This window comes from Anabrus simplex, chromosome 2, assembly GCF_040414725.1.
Source record: "Anabrus simplex isolate iqAnaSimp1 chromosome 2, ASM4041472v1, whole genome shotgun sequence".
Classification (NCBI taxonomy): domain Eukaryota; kingdom Metazoa; phylum Arthropoda; class Insecta; order Orthoptera; family Tettigoniidae; genus Anabrus; species Anabrus simplex.
Window position 1 is genome coordinate 288,350,439 of NC_090266.1, and position 23,807 is coordinate 288,374,245.

At 38.4% G+C, this 23,807-nt stretch overlaps 1 protein-coding gene across 3 annotated transcripts in view; it reads left to right on the forward strand.

Moving 5' to 3' along the window:
* The window catches only part of LOC136864060 (patched domain-containing protein 3), a 752,635-nt gene that overhangs the window by 677,110 nt on the left and 51,718 nt on the right, over nucleotides 1-23,807 (forward strand). For all 3 annotated transcript variants that reach the window (XM_067140595.2, XM_067140594.2, XM_067140596.2), the window contains one exon: nucleotides 20,810-21,076. In XM_067140595.2, the coding sequence (XP_066996696.1) occupies nucleotides 20,810-21,076 (267 nt within the window). The remainder of the gene's footprint in view (nucleotides 1-20,809; nucleotides 21,077-23,807) is intronic.

Below are 23,807 nucleotides of genomic sequence, written 5' to 3' on the forward strand. Positions count from 1 at the left end.
TGCATCACTACCTAAAACACTTCAGGTAATGAGCATAGAATTTCAGTACTTATGTAAGGCGACACAGAAATATGGGGAGGCAAACCCGAGGGATAATTACATTATAAGTTACAAAGTTAAAAAGAAGGTATTGCCTCCAAAACAAATGGTACAAGATCTTAGATGAAGAGCTATGTCATTTCGACAACTTTAGCAGTGAACGTAAAACTCAAGAATAAACTCCTGTGCAAGAAAAAGAAATTATTACATTTAAATTAAGTTGAAAACTGAAATAAACATAGAAACAGTGCTTACCCTGAGACCGGATTTCCCACGAGGAGACCGAAAGAGGAGCACATCCTCTCACTAAAGTGGTCAGACGATCAAAGATCCAGATCCTACCTTGCTCCCACCGAAGGAGCAGGGAAGATCCAGAAACAGGAAATAGTGCAACCACCAAAGAGAACCAATCAGAATACGGAATTCACCCTCGACTTTCCATTCACCAATTACATTAACCATTATTTTCTCCAATCAAAAGTCTCTTTGTTCTTGCTGACAAATGTTCGAGAAAAGTCTTTGTTTATGCAACAGGAAGTGCGCTTCCAGAACTGCACTTGTAGGTACATGCCTTTTCACAAATTTTGATAACAAAAAGAATATATATATATATATATAAAAATTCACAGATAAATGATAATTTAGATACAACCTATAAATAAGAGTTTCTAAAACAGAATTCTTTCAAGTTCAAACGTCCAAACAAAATAAAATCTTATACACAAAAAAATTAAACAATAAATTAAGAAATTCCAATCAATTCCCACTGCTGTCTTAATACTGCCACACTTCTTTTGTGAGATCAAAAGGGTCAAATGTAGGGACAGAAAAGCTTGTCTTCTGGACAGAAATTGCCTGTAATGCTTTGACAAAAGTTGTCTGCTGTTGCACTTGCTGTTGTAGCAACTTCTGTAGCTGCTGTTGTTGCTGTTGCATCATGTGGATGATGAACTCCAAGGGGGTTGTATTAGGCATGATAACTGCAGAACGGTACACTAGTGTAATCTGAATAAGGCGATATGGTGGGTAATAATCAGAGTCTTACAACAGTAAGTAGTAATCAAAATTGATTAACTGTCTACCACCTGAATTTTGTACGTTTGCCTGGTATAAGGCACAGTGGAACCATTTCGTTATTGTCCTCGTCACTCATTTTGCACTTTTACGTTGTTGTGCCACTGTCATACTTGTCCTTGCTTGCTAATTTCATTTAAAATATGGGCGTTCATAAGTTGTTTTTTGTCGCCAAGTTCGTGACTTAACCTCGTCGCCAATTTTGTAAAAACTGGCGGTATGTGGCCATTTCGTAACTTAACCTTGTCACCAATTTAGTAAACACTGGCAATACGTGACCCTTTCGTAACTTAACCTCGTCGCCAATTTCGTAAGAAACTGGCGGTATGTGGCCCTTGTGTAACCTAACCTCGTCGCCAATTTTGTGTTATGCACAAAAGCAAACACTTGTAAAAACACAAACTTAACTTTATTGATTCACCAGTTTTCAAGTATTCATTCATTTTAAATAGCACTGAAACTACAGGTTGTTCTCGCTGATGACCATAAAAATTAACTATTTACATTATTTACAATGATGCTTATTAGTGGGTATGACTGTTGTCAGTTCCTGAGTGTCCTTTAAGTCACAGTAATATTCTCACTGCCAGAACACAAATATTAAGGGAAGCCCTATCTTAAAGCACATGACATCAAAAGTAAGGAAGAAAGTCCTTCTGTTCAATAGAATATGTCATGAGTTTGCTGGAGGCAAAGATGACTACAGTGAGAGGGAAAAAGGGAATGGCTGAATGTGCGTGCAGAGGTGAAACCTCACGACCTGTGTCGGTCCACCTATCCAGATCACATTTTCAAATAGGGAATACCATACATGGCTGGAGTACAGTGTAGACAGATCGGCGCACGGCAATGCCCCGCAGCTCATCCTGCATGCCAATTTATACTGCACAAGACGTCATTATCCAGCGCTGCACTCTGGCATGTTGATTGCAGATGTAGGCACGTAGGCGTGTGGCGTTCAGTTCAGTAATGGCACCACAATACTCACGACTACTTACAAGGCCACTCAGCCATTGCCCATGGTTCACGAACTAAGACGTGACTACAGTAACCCACACCATGAACCATTTACTGAAAGCAGTACACAGAAAACTTTTTCATGCCTAGGACATTCAGAAATTTCACCAGGACACGTGTTCTGTGCAACATGCAAATGTGATTTTTCAATGAAACATGGAGAACTCAATGACTGTCCATGCTTTGGAAAATTAAAAGAAATAAGAAGAACATCAAGAGTATGTATGCATCGAAGGGCAGTGCAAAGGTGTTCTCATCTTTTTTTGAGACAAAAATTGACAGTAATAGTGTTACTACTACAGTTTATGAATCTCAAGGAATTTTTGTACAGTAATAGTTTTATATGGATTTAATGTTTTTTCACACTATTTTGGTTTATTACAACCTTCTCTTATCCGCAGAAGACCATGCCACTACAGACAACCACCTTTGAAGTTTGGCATCTCTGCTGTATGGAAATACACTGATTTGACAAGAAGATAATAAGGGGTTCTGTAGTAGTACTGTAAATGCTAGCCCAGGATTCTAGCCTTCCAGTACCATTAGCTGGAAGCGTGTGAACAAAAAGTCATAAAATGTTTTATGCCTCAAGGGTCCAAAGTCCAGTTACTCCAAAAATAATGAGGGGCTGGTGAACCACCCGGTATAGTAAGTGGTACTCTCATTCGCCACCAGATGACTCACTGTGCATTAGACATCTGAGTGGGAGGTGATGAAACTATCTTGGCTCTAATTAAGATGTTCGGTGTTCAATCGTATGTGCATTGCGAAGTAAACATCAAGCTCATCAGATAAATCAGGGATGAATGTGGTAGAAGAAATAAATACAAATAAAATAAAGTGGAATGCAGACTGGCAAGGATAGAAGAATAGAACAGAGTTGAGGATGGAAAGAAAAGCGCTTGTCGTAGAAATTTTGAAATTGAGGACTGCCTTAAGAGCTTCACAGTGGCATTGGACACATGAGTGGTAGAGTCAGGTGAACTCAATCTGTAAACAGGCTTTGACATCATAGCCAAGATCTTTTTCTTATGCTTATCAGTGTCCATTACCACCGTTGCATTACCTTTATTCACAGGATTATTCTTTGCTATAAAGAGTTCACTTCCCACCATTGTCATGGAGGATTCTAATCCTGGTATGAAGCTTGCTTTTATGGGAACCTCTGAGAAGAGCAATACATTGAAATTTCAATCTTGACCAACCTAGAAGTAGTATTCAAACCTAGACAAAGTCCATGATATGCCCAACTTTCTCTAAGTACATTAAATTGTTGATCACAATGTCTAAATACTTAAAAAAAAGAAAAAGAAATGAGAAATCTTAATCATGACCATGTGCAAATATTTACACACCTTTTTCCATCCTCAAGAAATTTATAACTGCTATTCTATTGGCTCTGGTTGTACTAGCAAATTCTGAATCATAGATCTTTGTATCTTTCTTTAAGGTAAGGAGGCATAAATCTGGTGCAGTGGTAAGAGAAACACAGTGATAAAATGCAATGGTGTTAATCAGAACTAACCTCAGCTTATTATACTAGACATAACATCTTTCCCATGTGTATCAGAACTTCCTGTTTAACAGGCTCTCTCACTATCATTTATTTATTCAAAATTAGTTTCGGCAGACTGAAGAACCTACCATTATAAATTAACTCAGTTGAAACTGAAAAGTGATGGCTTCAAATATTTAAAGGAATTAAAAAACAAAACTATCAACCTCAAGAAGTTGGATAATCTCTTATGTGAAAAATACCTAAAATTATGTGGATATACTAGTTGTTACCCGTGGCGTCGCTTGCAAGGATTTTGTAATTTGATAAAATTAATCGTTCCTCAGTACTGCACTAAGACATTATCTGAAAATCCCTAAAGTATAAAAACTTACTGAAAAATTGCATTTCAATTACCCCAGAACATATTCCTAAACCACGTTTGTAGTATTGTCTTTTGGAGCTAAGATGACCAGGCTACTGGCAGAGTTAATTCTAGAGCATGTGACATCAAACTCTACGTGTGAGAAACAGTCCTCCCTCAAGTCGAAAAAAAAATACTTGTTCCTTTATTTTTAAAGGAGATTCCAAATACTGATTTCCACATCTGTAACATCTTCAGTTTTTGAGATATAAGCATCCTCATAAAAAGAATTCAACTCCTTCTTCACTTATTTTCACCCCCGTTAAGTGGCTTCTCCAAAAAAACAAAAACAATACATGTTCCTTTATTTTTAAAGGAGATTCCAATACCAATTTTCACATCTGTATCATCTTCACTTTATGAGATATACTCATTTTTTAAATTCACCTGCCTGGCTGAGTGGCTCAGATGGTTGAGGCTCTTGGCCTTCCGACCCCAAATTGGCAGGTTCAATCCTGCCTCATTCCGGTGGTATTTGAAGGTGCTCAAATATGTCAGCCTCATGTAGGTAAATTTACTGGCATGTAAAAGAACTCCTGCAGGACAAAATTCCGGCACCTCAGTGTCTCCAAAAACTGAAAAAGTAGTTAGTGAGACATAAAGCAAATAACGTTATTATTAAAAGTCACCTGCTTTTTTCACTTATTTTCACCCCCATAAGCAGATTTTCTGGAAACAAAGAATGTGTGTTAATTTATTGTTAAAGGAGATTCCAAGTACCAATTTTCACGTCTATAAAATGTTGGGTTTTTTTTATATAATGTAGATATACTCATTCTAAAAATTTATCCACGTTTTCAATTCTTTTCACCCCTTTAAGTGATTTTCCAAAGACAAAAAATTACATGTTTCCTTATTTTTAAAGGAGATTCCAAATACCAATTTTCATGTCTGTAAAATGTTCAGTTTTTGAGATGTAAGCATCCTTATAAAAAGGATTCAACCCCTTTTCATTTATTTTTTTACACCCTTAAGTGAATTTTCTGAAAACAAAAAATATGTATTTCTTTATTATTAAAGGAGATCCCAAATACCAGTTTTTATGTCTGTAACATGTTTAAGTTTTTGAGATATACTCATTTTAAAAATTCACCCAATTTTCACTTCTTTTAACCACTTAAGTGTATTTTCTGAAAACAAAAAATGTTTGCTTTCAAAAGGAGATTTTTACATGTGTAACATGTTTAAGTTTACGAGATATACTTATTTTAAAATTTCTCCCCATTTGCAATTCTTTTCATCCCCTTAAGTGGATTTTCCTAAAACCAAAAAGTATGTGTTTCTTTATTTTTAAAGGAGATTCCATGTACCAATGTTCACGTCTGTACCATCTTCAGCTTTTGAGATATAAGCATTCTCATAAAAAGGATTCAACCCACTTTTCACTTATTTGTACCCCCCTTAAGTAAATTTTCTAAAAACAAAAATATTCATGTTGCTTTATTTTGAAAGAAGATTTGAAATAACAATTTTCACGTCTTTAAACTGTTCACTTTTTGAGATATAGATATAATCATTTCAAAAGTTCACCCCCACACCTTTTCAACCCCCTAGTGATGGAATATCCAAAAATCCTTCCTTAGTGAGCACCTACACTGTAATATAAATGTATCCCCTAAATTTCATATTTTTATGTCCAATAGTTTTGGCTCGGCGATCAGTCAGTCAGTCAGTCAGTCAGTCAGTCAGTCAGTCAGTCAGTCAGTCAGTCAGTCAGTCAGTCAGTCAGGACATGTTATTTTATATATATATATATGAAGATGGAATCCATAGTCCAGCTTGGTGAGAGCTGCACCCATTCTTCTGCTGAGCAGTGCTGGCAGTAATAAATTAAGCAGGATAAGACACGATAATAAGCTTTTGGGCTTTTGCTGTGTCAAGAAAACAAGGTGAAATACATTACGTTTCGCAGGAAACTTTGGTCCACATGTTCAGAAGAAACTCTTGACTGTTCACGAGGTAGATTTCTCCAGTAATGAAGGTTTGAAATTAAGAATGCTTTACTGTTAGTGTATAGTAAGTAGTAGTCTCATTCATCACCAGAAGACTCACTGTACGCTCGCATTCTAAGTGGGAGCTGATGACACCATCTAAGCTCCAATTAAGATATTTCTGTTACACCGTATGTGTGTTGTGAAGTAACAGCAAGGTCATCAAACAAATCGGGGGCTGAAAGAGGAGAGTTCTGAAGGAACTCAAAGATAATTCTGAACAGACCATTCTCTCAGCTGATAAAGGTAATGCAACAGTGGTTATGGACACTGACGAGTATAAGAAAAAGATCTTGGCTATATGGTCAGAGTCTGTTTACAGACTGAGCTCATGTGACCCTACCAGTCGTGTGTCCAACTCTATTATGAAGCTCTTAATGCAATCCTCAATTTCAAAGGAGGAGGCTAAACATCTGTCTCCGGAGGACACAGTGCCACTAAGATTAAATGGACTTCCAAAAATTCATAAAGAAGACGTTCCCCTCAGACCAATAGTTAGTGTGATGGGTTCTCCTATGTATGCTCTGGCTAAATACCCAAGCAAATCGCTTCAGTCACATATAGGACGTACTGAATCATACATTAGGGACTTTCTCTATTTCGTCAATAAGTTGTCAACCATAACCCATCAATGCAATGCACTTCTGGTGAGTTTCGATGTGTATTCCTTGTTTACTAAAGTACCGATTGACTCAGTCATGTCTCTCATTGAGCATCTGTTCCCTGATGATGTTACTAAGCTTTTTCATCACTGCATGCCTTCCAGCTATTTCTTGTGGGATAGGCAATTTTACGAACGGATGGTGTGTCTTTGAGAAGTCCACTTTCACCGATAGTCGCTAATTTCTTTATGGAGCATTTTGAGGAGGAAGCTATTGCTTCGGCGCCCGTCAACCTATGATTTGGTGGAGGTATGTTCACGATACATTTGTGGTCTGGACAGAAGGTCATGAGAAATTTAATCTATTTCTAAACCACCTAAATCATCAGCATCCTTCAATTAAATTTACTATGGAGTTGGAGTCAGACAGATGTCTTCCTTTCTTGTATGTTCTAGTAGGACGGCCCCTTAGGACATACCGTCTATCGTAAGCTTACCCACACAAATCTCTATCTCCATGCAGATTCTCACCACCATCCAGCACAAAAACAGGGCATTCTCACAACACTCACCATGAGAGTGACACAAATTTGTTAGCCATCAAATATCCAGGAGGAGATGGACACACTCAAAGTCATGTTCAAGGGTAATGGTTACAATGATGTATAGATTCATTGAGCCCTGCATCCCAGAGGGACAACTAAGCAAAACTCACAGAAAGAAGGCTTGCCTGCCTACCTGCCTTACATTCAAAATACCACAGATCAAACTGCCAAGGTCTAATGCAAGCACAATATAAAAACCATTCTTGGCAACGTAACTAAAATTTCTCACAGTTTAGGTAAAAGTAAGGTCAGATTGTCCACTCTGTTACACACTGGGGTGTAAAAAATTCCCTGTACTTGCAGCAAGGTATACATTGGCCAAACATGCTGGTCCATTGGTACTCATACCAAGGAACACTAATGAAATATCTGTTCCAAACAGCCAGACAAGTCAGCATTAGCTGAGCACACCCTATTGTCGGGCCATGATGTCATGTTCCAAGATGTTCAAGCTCTTACCCATACTATACACTACAGGTCTAGAATTATACAGGAAAATATGGAAATATGTAAAAATCCTAACAACTTCAACTAAGACACTGGCTATCAATGAAGTAATACGTGGTTACCAGCCATTATGGATTTATATAGGTAGTTTTCTTCCCTGTCCTTCCACTATTGTTATTTGTTTTTGGGGTTTTCCAAATTCACACGTTCCTCATCAGATGGTTCATTCCAGGCTATGTGTTAAGTGTCTTAATTTCATAACATGAGTACATCTGTTGCCATTGATGCTATCACGGACTGTTCTTATAGACATCATATAGGCTTTTGGGCCTGTTTCTGAGCTAGTCAGAGGAACATAAATTTCTGTCTGAATGACACCTGGTTGAATTTGTGTTCAGCCTGTATAGCAGTAATGTGATTGAAAGACAACCACAATTCCTGCGAGAACAAGGACTCCACATCGAAACTCACCGAAAGTGCAGGTTGAAGGGTTACAGCTGACAACTTGTTGACAAAATACCGAGAGTCCCCAACATATGATTCAGTACATCCTATGTGTGGCTGCAGTAGCGGCGACAAAGGGGCGCAGTCGCCCCCCCCCCCCCACTTTGTGGAGAAAAAATTATTCCATTTAAGCCGTCTGAAACTAGGAATATAGGAGTATTATTTTTTATAAAAGCACTTTGTACAAACCCTGTTTTCTTATGAGCTAATTCTTTACTTTATTTTCGTTAATTATTAGCGGAAATACGCACAAAATGTCGCTCGTCGCGACTAACTGATTTGCATAGCGCCACAGCAAATAGTAAGGACTTTGCATATGCTGTGAGAAAGGGTACGAGGGGTATAATTTTTTGCCAAGATCATGGACACTGAGGTATGATTCACCGACTTCCCGCGCACATTCGTCCGTCTAGCAGTCTCTTTACTGTCTATTAGTTTGCTAGTGTATAGGCGTAGTCAGATACTAAATGATTTTAATTGCATAATCACGCCGTACTTCTATTTAATTGTAATAGATGTATAGGTCCTATATTGTTTCTTTGGTGAAATTTTTATTGTATAGTCCATCATTGAATCAGAATCTCAAATTATTACCACACTTAAGTTGGTAAAACATTTACCTCTCTGTGGAAATTAACTCAGAGAGCATATGGCGGATAGCCTTGAGACAGCGCATGCTATGTAGGTTGCGAGACGTACTACTTTCGTAATTTACACGTTTTAAAAATGTGTAAAATAAACACAAATACATAGCATACAAAATTAATACGGTAATACGGTACTATATACAATTGAACAAGTTCCACGGCCACGATGCATTAATTTAATTTAATTTGTCGTAAACCGAACATACCTGTATGCAAGAGAGTGAAGGGCATCCTCATTATTTTACTGGCTGAGATGCAGTCCACATCAGATTCTTCTTTGGGGTATATTTCTTTGCTGCTTGCAACTGCCTTTCCTTATTCAAATGCCTGATGCGAATAAATGTCCTCGTCCTTGTATATAAATGAATTATATTTTCATGAACCTGAGGAAACTTCGATTTAATAACTGAAGACAAAGTTTTAATCACTTTGTCACACTTCGAACTGTCATGTCCATGAAAACCAGCAAATATAATTTTGAATTGTTTGTCTGTGTTTGTCGGAGTAAAAAGGCCCCTCGAGAAACAGTAGATATCCAGGAATTAGAACTTGCCCCAGGAATCGGGCACATTTCAGTTTCTGATCCCAAGGATTTATCAATCGCTCTGCATTTAAATGCGATGTAGCCCACCATGTACTGGACAGTATCGGGAGAAACGTCCTCATTATTAGAACACTTCTGCCCTAACTCGTGGACTTTACTCAGTAACTCTTCTTCGTGTACTTTAATGTCTTCATTGTCAGAACTACGTATAATATTCGCTGGGCGTTCTTCTCTTACTTCAATCCACAGTTCACTACTTATGAATTTGAAGAATTCCTCATCTGTTTCCTCGTCCCGTGTTTCAATGTCTGCCACAGAAGTAAGTTACTATTTCTTTCTTCAGCAACTGATGTACTTCCTGATAAGGGTATGTCATTTGAGTTTCCTGTTAAGATAAGAAGCCGAATCCTGTGTTTCACCTTAAGTGCTGTAGGGTTGACCAAGACCTCGAATTCTCGAAAAATAATTTTCTAGACAGTCTTGATTTAGTCGAGATGTTAGGATGTATCTTCCATTCTCTTCTCGGATTTCTTGAAACAGTCCCAGAAGTGACGTGATGGAGATGAGAAATCCCTTTTGAAACGGCAACAAACCTTTTCTACTTCCAAAGCACATGCCACGGCAAACGTCCATGAACCTTCTTAATGTATTCTCCTGGCTCGTAAGATTGAGACCGAATCCGCTACGGAGAGGTGTACCATGGTCAAAGGGAACTCGAGAATTCAGAACATCGAAAACATCACTCACTAATTCAAAGAAAATGCTCTCGCGTTCCTTACCTAGAACATACTTCAATGCTTTAGCTGTACAGTGTGAAAGCAAGCGCGCAGCCATTCTTACTTTCTGTCGCGCTCGACCTGTGACACTGATGTGAGCTTCTGATATGTGATGCGTAATAGATAAATCGCCTTTCTGGCTATCTAATACGTCCTCAATTATCTTCCTCGTTATCTCAGTTCCATCGGGAAAAATTACCCCCTCATCTAAAAAGTGGTTTCGAAGGAGCTTCAGTAAGTGAGGCACGTCATAAAAAACCCAGATCTTTCTTTCCTTGTCCGCTGGATTTATGAAAAAAAATTTGATGTGTTGACGCAGAGTTCGTTCCACACTTTTGAATTCTTTCCCCCCATATCACTCGTTACCGCCACGACATGTAGCCCTAAATCTTCAACTTTCATTATTATATCTTGGAGCAATTCGCTGTTCATTGAAAATGAAAACCTACAACCTGTTTTCCAGTCTTAGGCCGGGTCAGGAATGTAATGAATGAAACATATATAGGCTATTATTACAATGGGGTCGCCACTCCCAAGGTGATTATTAATGACTGATAAATGCTATGAAATGAGAATGGAGAGTGTTGCTGGAATGAAAGATGACAGGGAAAACCGGAGTACCCGGAGAAAAACCTGTCCCGCTCCGCTTTGTCCAGCACAAATCTCACATGGAGTGACCGGGATTTGAACCACGGTATCCAGCGGTGAGAGGCCGACGCGCTGCCGTCTGAGCCACGGAGGCCCTTCGCTGTTCATTGTCACGTCAAAATCGTAATAAAGTGGTTGCATCCAAGATTTACACAAACCGCGAATCATCACAACTTGAACATTGCTGTGCGGTCCTAAAATTCTGTCTTCCGAGGCATCATAACAGATACGGCCATCTATGTTCATTTCGTCAAAGCACAACACAGCTTTCTTATCTAACTCGCTAAATGTACGGGCCTTAACTTTCAAAATTGAAAGAACTTCTTCCGAAACACCCGGATTGCACTTAAAATTCCTAGTCCAATTCTGAAGCGTAGCACGACACGGCAAAAGAATGTTGCGCTTTCTTAAATAGGTATAAGCCTTTTGAGAAAGGGCCTTTAAAGTCAGTGCGTTGGCAATATCCTCGGAGCTCCATCTTACTCGTTTGTTGCCTCGTAACAAGCAGTGAATTTGTCCGGGAGTGAAACACTTCGACAGAACACTTTCCACTTTCTTCCTCACGACACGTTCTTTCAGAATTCTGGATAATTTCCTCTTGTTTGGCAACATGTGCCTTGCAGCTTTGGCCTTTTTAAGGGCTGCATCACACTTTTTTAAGGCAATTTCTTGAACTGCATTTTTCTTCCTTAGGACTTCTATTTCTGTTTTCAGTCTTTTTTTTTTTTTTTTGCTAGTTGCTTTACGTCGCACCGACACAGATAGGTCTTATGGCGACGACGGGATAGGAAAGGCCTAGGAATGGGAAGGAAGCGGCCGTGGCCTTAATTAAGGTACAGCCCCAGCATTTGCCTGGTGTGAAAATGGGAAACCACGGAAAACCATTTTCAGGGCTGCCGACAGTGGGGTTCGAACCCACTATCTCCCGGATGCGAGCTCACAGCTGTGCGCTCCTAACCGCACGGCCAACTCACCCGGTTTTCAGTCTTAATTTCTTCGTCCTTCAGTTTCATATCAGAGAGTTCACAGATGGGCTCTGTATTTGTGACTTGGTCCAGTTTCCTTTTCTTCGGGGATATAGACTCCAAGGTTGCAATTGCTCTCTTTCGCGCTTCTCTACTTCGATGCCATTGAACACGATCACGTACAGCCTAAAACGAAAAAAGAGCAAAAGAAATAAGGTAGATTGCCACAGTTCCAGGTTTCCCGTTCTATTTCTAAGTAACATAACACGTGTAACCCCGTAGGTCTTATACTTGAACGCCGATGATGTTCTACGTGTCCTAATCCACCGACTGACCTCACGAGGCTGGTGAGACCCTGTACCAATCCTCCATGCCAGATTAAATTACTTGGCGGAATCGGGGATCGAACCCGAAACCTCGGGAATAGTAGTCAATAACGCTGCTACTACTACACCAACGAGGTCGGCTGTTTTATTTCTTACAAATGAGGAATCATAACTACCTATGAATAAAAAAAGTTATTCGAGAAGATAAAAGTTAACAAATGAATAATCTAAATCAAGGTTAATCAGTTCAACAGTACTTATGGAGCAAAATCTTTAGCATCCTTACCTCTTCGACTGCTTCGCTATTCGTGCCACATTCAGCTGTACGTACTTCTCCGTGCCAATTTGGTAAATGCTGTGATGGAACTGCATTTGCTTTTAGTTTCTTATTTAGCGGTAAACCGAGCAGCTCATCTTTAAATCACGCTCGTAATCCTCCGGAAGGAAATGAGCTGAGCATATACGTGCATTGTTCACGTTGATTTCATCGGCACGCTTGCACCGCGATAACGATTCTGTCTGTGTCATTGCATCTTTAGGGAAACGATGATACATTATACCACTCGTCTTACGGCCATAATTTTTGCAATTTGCAACTGCACAATTACAGTTATTTTTACTCATGGATAACAGCTTCTCTCACAACACTTCCTTTTTACTAGTTCCTCACGCACACACTCACTAGCTACCTCGTTTTTCACTCACTCCTAAGTCTGCCGGGGCCTGAGTTATCCGCCACATGACGTCACAGCGCGCAAAGCAGTGTGGGTAAATTCTCCGCTGAACGGGTGGGAGTGGCCTAACTTATAATAGTCTACTTACCTTGGACTACAACTAAGCATCACACACATCAAGCAGTTCAAACGTTCAAAGAACAAAACAAACAAAGATAAACCACTCCACTCAGTTATCTGAGCTACTGACACATAACCTCAATGTTGCTTTCCTTAAGATATATACAAGATATTTACATGACATTTTATTTTTATGAGAAAACCACAACATTCCAACACTCCCCCCTTTTTGAAAAAAATAAAATACTACACTTCAATCAATTATCCTCTCATTGCAAACCTATAAGCTTATACAAACTCTCAAGCTTTTTGCCAGATAAATTCTTTGTGAACAAGTCTGCAGCATTTTTCTCTGATGCTACATAAACAAACTCAATGAACCCCTTTTCTACTAGCTCTCTACATACATGGTACATGATGTCAATATGTTTTGACCTTTCACTCACAATATCGTTTTTACCCAATTTAATTGCTGCTGCATTGTCAGCAAAAACTTTACAAGGTATATCCATAAACCTTTCCAGCCCTAGCTCTGATAGCAAATCTTTCATCCAAGTTACTTCTCGAGATACCTCTGCCATTGCCATGTTTTCAGCATTCATGGTAGATCTAGCAATACAACTCTGTTTCTTACTATACCATGATACTGCTCCCCCTGCCACTGTGCTTACATACCCACTCACTGATCTTCTTGACTTAGTATCTCCTTCCCAATCTGCATCACAGAAGATTTGTACTGACTCCTCACAATTTTTGAAACACAACTTTAAATCTGTAGTACCACATAGATATCTCATGGTATGCTTCACTTCTTTCCAATCTTTAATCTTAGGTTTTTGACAATTTTGACTAATTTTACTTACTGCAAATGCAATTTCAGGTCTAGTATTATTTGACAAATATAGTAAACTTCCTACTGCACTGCAATAAATGGTACAATCAAATTCCTACTCATCATTTTCAGCTGCTGAATACCCACTTGGTAAAATAGTCTTACTTGGTTTACAGTCACACATGAAAAAAATGAGCAGGTAATTTTTCAATGTACAAACTTTGACTCAACATAACCCCTTCTTTTGTCTGTTATATTTTTATTGACAGTAAGTTAGTTGCTTTCCCTAGATCTTTAATCTCTAACTCATGGTGGACTAATTTTTCCAACTACATCAGTGTGCACATCAAGTGGTTTATCTGCCTTACGCTCACAAGACATAGGTACTCCCTTGTTACTTAGTTTCCCCTGAATTCATACAGAAAAAGTATTAATATCATTACTCCTTTTCAATTCTAACATAGGCAATTTAAACAAAGCTTCAAAATGAACATGTCCATATCTCTCACGCCACAACCTAACCTGCCCAACACATTTAAATGCTACATTGTTATTACATTCTTGATCTATTATTTGATCACAGTCACTCACAGGTACAATATCATTTCTCTCCTCTATTTGTACTACATACACATCATTCCTCCTGTTTGCAATAAACAATGTTTCATCACCATTCTTATCTACAACCACTGCTTTCTCAGCTGCAGATCCTACTTTGAAACATTTGCTGGTTAACTTACCAACTGATATTAAATTTGCATCTAAGTTTGGTACATACAACACATCCGTAAATGTAATTATCCAGCCTGTTGACATTTTTACTTTGACCTTACCTATACCTTTGATATCCAGCTTACTGTTATCTCCTATTTCTACATTCCCGGCTACATTTGTTAACATGTCTATAAACATCTCCTTTGTTGGACACATATGATGGGACGCACCTGAATCGAACAGCCATTCTTTAATTTTCTCAGTTTCTACAGAAACTACCATGCTCATTGCCTTATCTACTACATATATAATTTCTGAGCTTACCACTTTTCCACTCGCATTCACTGATCTACTCCCCTGCGATGATTCGTCACTCTTCATTTTTGGACATACTTTTGAATATTGTCCCGACTCACCACAAATGAAGCACTTTTGGGTACTGCGACAATATTTAGATACATGTCCCTGCTTACCGCAATTGTAGCAACTATACTGTTTTCCTCGTCCCACGTCATCTTTCTTGATATCTCGCTTCTGTTGAACAACCATGGCTTGAGCTTCATCCTCCTCACATTTTCCAGTGTCATAAGCCTTTCCTCCATTTTGCTGAAGTTTCCTTGTGCTTTCCTCCGTGAGTAATCTCGCCTTCACCTTCGGGATGGTCAGTTTCGCCAAATCAGCTTCCAAGGAAGGGATACAAATTGCATATTCCTCTGTAAGATTTCCGATGATCATTCCTGCAACTTGTTGATCTGTGACCTTGTATCCGGCTTTACTCGTTCTCCTCCACAGTTGATTTATTTTTGTGAAGTATTCTTGAACACTCATGTCCTTGGGCTTCACAAAATGAGTTAACTGTTTCAGTGTCATAGCACAATTCATTAGCCCTCCGTCATTACATAACTCGTACAGTTTTTCCCATGCCTTTTTCGCTGATTCAATACCTGCAATGTCACTTTCAAAATCTTCTCCCACATTTTAGAAAATAACCGCTAATGCGATCACATTGTTTCGCGCTCGTCGTCTCGTTTCTGTCTGAGGCAGTTGACAACCTGGCGTATCCTCATATCCTATTACTGATTCCCATACATCTTTCAACAACAGCTCTTCTTTCACCTTTAATGCCCACGAAAAATAATTCTCCACTGTAAGCTTGGCTACATTCCTATTCAGTGTTTCTTCACCGGTCCACGAGGTCGCCACTTTTCCCGTCAATAATGTCACAACTTGCTTCGTCCGTTAATTCTCGTTACTCCATTTCAACTTATATTGTCCGAAAATTTACTGGGGCGTTTTGGCGCTCTGGAGCTCTGGACCCGTAACCTCTTGATATATCTTCATTTCTGCTCGTTACACCATTTTAGGTACTGTAATCAAATTTTACCATAGAAACACCAGCTTCATGACACACATCCATTTATTACGAGCTGTTGACTTCTTCTTCTTAGGATTTTCTTGGGCGCTGCTAGCTGTTGACTACAATCAAAGCCTATTAGATACTAGAAGGCCTGGACAGAAAGCCAATTTCTTGCATTAAAAGCGGGGTAATAGTTTTTCTCTTTTCCACCGCTAGGTTCACGTTTATGTTCTGTTATTTGGCGCGAATTCTATGATTACGTGTGTTACTGCAACATGTTTTATGAGAAGAAATAACATATTAAACTTCATTTTATAAGATAAGGCCTTATCTAACATGAAATATAAAGAGTTTTGACGGTTTTTTAATTTATTTGGGCTCACGATTTGCAGTATATGGACGGTTGATGAGATGCATTTAACATTTGTTTAGTGACGTGCTTCCAAATTACCGCCATGGTGGTGGTGGTGGTGGTGATTATTTTTTAAGAGGAAGTACATCCAGGCAACCACCCTCAATTTAACACTAATCAGAGAGAAAAACAGAAAGAGACCTGATACTTCGAAAAATGAAAGTATCGGCCATAGGAAGACAAGGGCCAAGAAGGGCGTGAAAATGAAAGACTCCCTAGGCCTCGGAAACTTAATAGCGTCGGAGTCGTTAAAGAACTAGAGTTGACCAAGGAAAGTCTTGATAATAATGCAAAGAAAGTGACTAATGACTGTGATTAGTTAAACAAATTCAACAGCAAACCTCTGGGCAGAAGAGTGTTGAAATTATAGAAATAGGGAAAAATCGGGCGAGTACCTCTATTTAGGCCTATTTCCCTATTCTTTATTCTTGTGTGATAAACAAGTGCAAAATGAAAGAAATCTATGAAGTGTAGTGTGTTCTAAGTTGTTTTATATATTTATATCTGATTCACACCGGACATAATGATAATAAAAATGCATTGTTTCGCGTTATTGTATGAATCTTCAATATAACGATACAGACAGAACATGAAAACAACAGAATATAAACGCGATCCAAGCGGCCATCGCCTGAACTACTTTGTTCGCCCAGAAATGTGTCGGCTTGTCCAGGCCTTCTATTATATCGTAGGCAATGCTACAACTAAGCATCACACACATCAAGCAGTTCAAACGTTCAAAGAACAAAACAAACAAAGATAAACCACTCCACTCAATTATCTGAGCTACCGACACATAACCTCAATGTTGCTTTCCTTAAGATATACACAAGATATTTACATGACATTTTATTTTTATGAGAAAACCACAACATTCCAACACTCCTCTTTTGGAATTGAAGGTTGCCTTAAGAGCTCCACAGTGGCATTGGACACATGAGTGGTAGGGTCTATAAGTATGGGCCATGAAGGCATCAATGGCAACATTAAAAACCTCTATGGGGAGGAAACTTTTAAGTCGTCTTCAAAATTCAACAAATTAAGGAGGAGGAAATCTATTCTTCTGGAAGAAGAGATCTATACTATGCATGAGTAACTTATTCTTTTATAAATGAAGGAACAAAATAATTTTGTATTCTTTGTTTATAAATTGAATTTTTCCTTTGTTTAAAAATGAGAATTTTATGTATGATCATAACTAGTATATATAAAATAACATGATCTGACTGACTGACTGTCTGATTCATCGTCACCGAGTCAGAACTACTGGACATAAAGAAATGAAATTCTGAGGATACATTTATATTACAATGTAGCTACTCACTAAGGGAGGATTTCTGGATATTCCGCCGCTAAGGGGGTGAAAAATGGGGGTGAATTTTTAAAATGAGTGTATCTACATCTCAAAAACTTAACAGTTTAAAGACCTGAACATTGGTATTTGGAATCTCCTTTAAAAATAAGAAAACACATATTTTTTCTGGGAAATCCTCTTAAGGCGGGGGGGGGGGGAGGTGAAAAGGGGGTTGAATACCTTTTATGAGGATACTTATATCTAAAAAACTGAAGATGTTACAGTCATGAAAATTGGTATTTCGAATCTCCTCTAAAAATAAATAAAACACAACTCTTTTTGTTTCTGGAAAATTCACTAAGGACACTGGGTACTCCGGAACATATGAATTAGTGAGGTTGTAAAAAGGACTGAAAAGGGGGTTGAATTCTTTTTATGATGAGACTTATATCTCAAAAACTGAAGATGTGTTACAGACATGAACATTTGTGTTTGGAATCTTCTTTAAAAATAAAGAAACATGTATCATCTTTTTTGGAAAATCTACTTAAAGTGGGGTGGGTGGGTGAAAAGAAGTGAAGAAAGTGTTGAATTCCTTTTATGATAATACTTATATATCAAATACTGAAGATGTTACACTTGAAAAAAAATTGATATTTGGAATCCCCTGTAAAAGTAAAGGAAATGCATTAATTGTTTTCTGAAAATCCACTAAATGGAAAGTGTTAAAGGGGTGAATTATTGAAATGAGCATTTCTACAGTATATTTCAGAGACTTAACATATTACAGACGTGAAAATTGGTATTATTAATCTTTTTTTAAAAATAAAGTAACATGTATTATTTTGCTTTGGAAAAAACATTTAAGGATTGTGGGTTGTAGCAAGGACTGAAAAAGCGGTTGAATTCTTTTTATGAGGATACTTATATCTCAAAAACTGAAGATGTTGCAGACATGAAAATTTGTATTTGGAATCTCCTTTAAAATAAAGAAACAAGTATTCTTTTGTTTTCGGAAAATGGAATTAAGGAGAGGGTGATAAATGAATAGAAAAATGAGTTGAATTCTTTGTCTGACAATACTTATATCTCAAAAACGAAGGATATTACGGTTGAGAACATTGGTATTTGGAATTAAAATCCACAGACTGTTTCCAGTCATTAGACTGGGTCACAAATGGAATGAATGAAGCCCCCATCTAACGCAAGATAGGAATTGAGTCGGCTACCGAAACCTGTCGCACTCCTCTTTTTTCTTTTTTAGCTAGTTGCTTTACGTCGCACCGATACAGACAGGTCTTATGGCGACGATTGGACAGGGAAGGGCAAGGAGTGGGAAGGAAGCGGCCGTGGCCTTAATTAAGGTACAGCCGCAGCATTTGCCTGGTGTGAAAATGGGAAACCACGGAAAACCATTTTCAGGGCTGTCGACAGTGGAGTTCGAACCTACTATCTCCCGAATACTGGATACTGGCCGCACTTATGCAACTGCAGCTACCGAGCTCGGTCGCACTCCTCTGTGGCAATGATAAATGACTGACAGATGAAATGAAATGTTAGTGGAGAGTGTTGCTGGAATGAAAGAGGACAGGGAAAATCGGAGTACCCGGAGAAAAGCCTCTCTGTCTACGCTTCGTCCAGCACAAATCTCACATGGAGTGACCGGGATTTGAACCACGGTATCCAGCAGTGATAGGTTGGCGCACTGCCGCCTGAGCCACAGAGGCTACTGGTATTTGGAATATGCTTTAAAAATAAAGAGACACGTATTACGTGACCGGGGGGAGTGAATCAACTTAAGGGGGTGTAAAAGGAGTTAAATTCTTTTTATGGGGAAACAAATAAGAAGTGGACTTAAAACAATACACTTCTAAGGGGGTTTTGTCTGGGGGGGTGAGGAATGATTACAAAAATATGCATCTAAATGAAGCCGTTTGAACTATGAAGTTAAAATTTCAAATGATATCCTAGGTGTTAAATAACAGATTTGAAACTAATTTAATCGCTCAGAGAGTTAAATGGGGTTTAAGATACGAAAACAAATATATTCATTCCTTCCTCCAAAACGGTTTAACGTACAAAGACAAAATTCCAAATAGCGGTATATATTTTAAATCCTAGCTCTGAAATAGGAAATCTTCTTTTAACGTTCCACCCCTAAAGTGTTAAATTAGGTTAGCTCTGTAAATGAAATTATTCATCCCTCCAAAACCGTTTAAAGTACAAAGTTGTAATTTTACGATAGCCAGGGTCTTCTTTTATGTCCTAGGTGTAAAATATCGTATACTTCAAAATATTTCTCCCCTAAGGGGTTTAGATGGGGTTGACTATCAAAAACACAATATCCATTCTTCCAAAACCGTTTCAGTCACAAACTTAACTTTTTTATGAAGGGTGGTCTTCTATATCCTAGATGTTAATAAATATTTTAAAAACATTCAGCACTTAAAATGTACTCATTCCTCCATTACTGTTCAACGTACAAAATCATAATTTCACTGGTTGGTTTAAAACATTCAAATTCTTCCGTATGTGGTCCAAGTGAGTGTTGGATCAGAAAATATTTAGTCATTCCCCCAAAACCGTTTGATGTAGAAACTGAGGGCGTTTCAGCTGACAGTGGACTCTCCAAAATGTAAAACTTTGAATAATAACTTTCAATTTAAATTGTAGCGAAGCACGGGTATCTTGCTAGTGTTAAATATGATTCAAATCAAGCATTGTGTCAATGTCATACTTTAATATGTGTATACACCTGTCATGTTACGTGACCCTCTCAGACTGATTCTGATGGATCCGTCACCTTCGGCTTCAAACGCTAGCGCTGTACCACGTCCAGTGGACCACTTGGACCACATACGGAAGACGAATGAACGTACCAATTCCACTTCTGTTATAACGTCAGAATTCAAACTTCATTGTTTTAGAAGCCTATCTCATGAACAGTCCCTGTTTGTGTATTAAAACATCTGAAAGTAAAAGGAAATTAAATGGCTATGTATTTAGCATGTTTATTTTATCCAGGATAATATATACAGAAGAAGAAAGTGTGTTCTGTATCCATATGAGCTTTTCAAAACTTCTCTTTTGTTGAGTTTGTCTCCAAGGATTTCAGGCCATGAAACTTCAACATTGCAAAATAAAATTAGCTTCATAAACGAATATATGTAAAAATTCTTCACTCACATTGAGAGAAATTCTTCAGTGTTTTTGCCCACGTATGGATAAACAATATACAAGGAGAGAGTGAGATAATTAACTCATATGTTACATCCTGAATTGAAAATGAACATTCTGTTTCAGGTCAATGTTGCAGGTATGATGTACTTCTGGGGTTTGACTATTGACATAGTCTCATGCATTGGTCTAGAACTGGCAGCTGGCTTGTGTGTAGATTATGCTGCCCATATTGGTCACACATTTTTGACTTGTTCTGGAACACGTAAGGAACGAGCCCTCAAGACTGTTGAAGATATCGGACCAGCAATTATGAGTGGAGGAACTGCTACTCTATTGGCTCTGGTTGTACTAGCAAATTCTGAGTCATACATCTTTGTATCTTTCTTTAAGGTAAGAAAACATAAATCTGGTACAGTGATAATGAGAAACACAATGATAAAATGCAATGGTGTTAATCACAACTAACTACAACGTATAATACTAGACATAACATATTTCCCATGTGTATCAGAACTTCCTGCTTAATAGGCTCTCTCACTATCATTCCCTCAATCCTTCTGCCACACGAGTTGCTTGTAGGAGGGACACCTTGGTTGTGCGTTTTATGCAGTATGTCATACCTCTACAAGATTTTCCATATTCCCTCTTCCTTGGCACATTTCTTAATATTCTGTGCCCTTCAGGGCTCCCTTCACCACGTCGCCTTGAGTGACCAAAGAATTGGAGAACCCTTTGCTCACGCAATGACGATAACATGCTGCTAATCTTCATCTTATCCAGGATAGACTCGTCAGTGCAAAATGCTGTCTGTGGTATGTGAAGCATTATTTTCCAGAACTATGTTTCAAAGGACTTTTTAATCACCAACTCGCAGTGTTCAGGTTTCAGCTCTGTAGATGGAGGCTGAGAATACTAGTGTCAGGACTAGTCTCATTTTAAGCTTTACTGAAACTGAACGATGTTTCCAAATATGAGACAGTCCGAGTTATTGTGTTTTTGGCCATGGCAATCCTCCTCCTGATTTCTATATAACAACTGTTAGTGTTATGGGCTATTATGTATAAAATTATAAGACTCATGTTAACTTCTTCTTCTTCTTCTTCTTCTTCTTCTTGTACAACTTTTTCCACACCTGTGGGGTCGCAGGTGTGAACTTTGTCACACATGTGGATTGGGCCCTGTTTTATAGCCTTTATACAGGGATGTAATCACTATTGCGTGTATCTGTGGTGGTTGATAGTGTGATGTGTTGCCTGAATATGAAAAGGAAAGTGTTGGGACAAACACAAACTCCCAGTCTTCAAGCCAGAAGCATTAATCAGACACGATGAAAATCCTCGACCCGGCTCGGAATCAAACCCGGGTTGCTCTGAACCAAAGGCCTCAATGCTGACCATTCAGCCAAGGAAGACTCAAGTTAACTAATGGGACATTATTTTAGAACTTCTGTTCCTCCAGCTGATAGGATATCCCCTTGTCATAATAGTCGGCATAGATTGTATTGACGATAATCAATGAGAGTTCATATCTAGATTTTGCCTCTGGCATGAACATAGAACCCTTCCCACTTTGAGATCAGGAAAACACTATGTTGTAGATATCATTGAAAGCACACCAGCCAAAATCTATTTTGTATGCACAGTAATAGTAATGATGGAAAGTGATTGGTGTGAAAAGCATCTGTTTCTGAATAGGAAGATGCTCTGTAGAAGGTAAGAGTTACATTTCACAAAGTGGCCATTGTCAGAGTTCACAAAATGATTGAAGTGGATTTTTAACTTGCACAATGATCAGCAAATGAAAAGTAACTTGCTGCATTGATCACAAAAGTTCACCTCACTTAAATCAAAAGTGAACTCATTCAGTGTGGTAAAGTACTCAGGACAATCAGGTGTGTAAATGCCATTGAAGAACACATATTGAATCACCATGTTATACAGAAATGATTGTTCTGAATAGTTTACAAAGAAAATATAATATGTCCTCCTATTCAGTACATACACATCTCCATCATTAGATGGAGTTACAATAGTCAAACATGTGAAAAAAAGGTTAAAGTTATTTATATACTAATAGATGCTACAAAATGTGTTAAAATATAATGAAGGAAAGAATGAAGAACAAAACAGACATGACGGAAATTAATGTTGTTTAATTTCGTGTGGCTGTTTCTAGCCGAGTGCAGCCCGTGTAAGGCACACCTTCCGATGAGGGTGGGCGGCATCTGCCATTTGTAGGTAACTGCATGTTATTGTGGTGGAGGATAGTGTTATGTGTGGTGTGTGAGTTGCAGGGATGTTGGGGACAGCACGAACACCCAGACCCTGGGCCACTGGAATTAACCAATTAAGGTTAAAATCCCCGACCCGGCCGGGAATCGAACCCGGGACCCTCCGAACCGAAGGCCAGTACGCTGACCATTCAGCCAACGAGTCGGACATGACGGAAATAAAAAACAATTCAGTATATACACATTTCCATCATTAGATGGAGTAAACATCAATTCGTATGAGACATCTTCAGTGAAAAATGTTAACATCCTTTCCATAATTGATGCTACAAATGTGTAAAAAAGTAATTAAGAAAAGAATGAAAAACAAATGAGGCAAGATGGAAACAAACAATAAGTGAATTATAGTGAACCTCTTAGTCTAAAACTTGCAGTGTGTTATACTTAGAACAACAGGATGAAATCACTGTGCTAAAAATTCAAAATGACAGTCTGCCTCTGTTGAGTCACCATCACAAAAAGTAAAGAGGAGAGCGAAAAACTTGAGAAACTAAGTTTGAGAGGAAACACATGCCAGGTGAAATCTGTACAATGGCGGTAAAGAGTGATTTAATTTTTCTCCGAGTTAAATGTTCAGTAATAATATGTGTATGAAGTGCAGTGGATCTAATCATGGAAGTAATGCTAGTCTTAATAGTCTTAATGCTTCTTGTGAATGCGTATTTAAGAATACGTCGTACCCATCGTTCAATGGTTAATTATCTTCCTCGGAAGATCAGTGGTGGTGTCCGACCCATGATCACGGGTTCGATTCCAACCAACAAAAGAGAACACTAAACCTGAAAGATTGTGTTTCATTTTAGCAGATCTACCAATAAAAAGAAAACTATA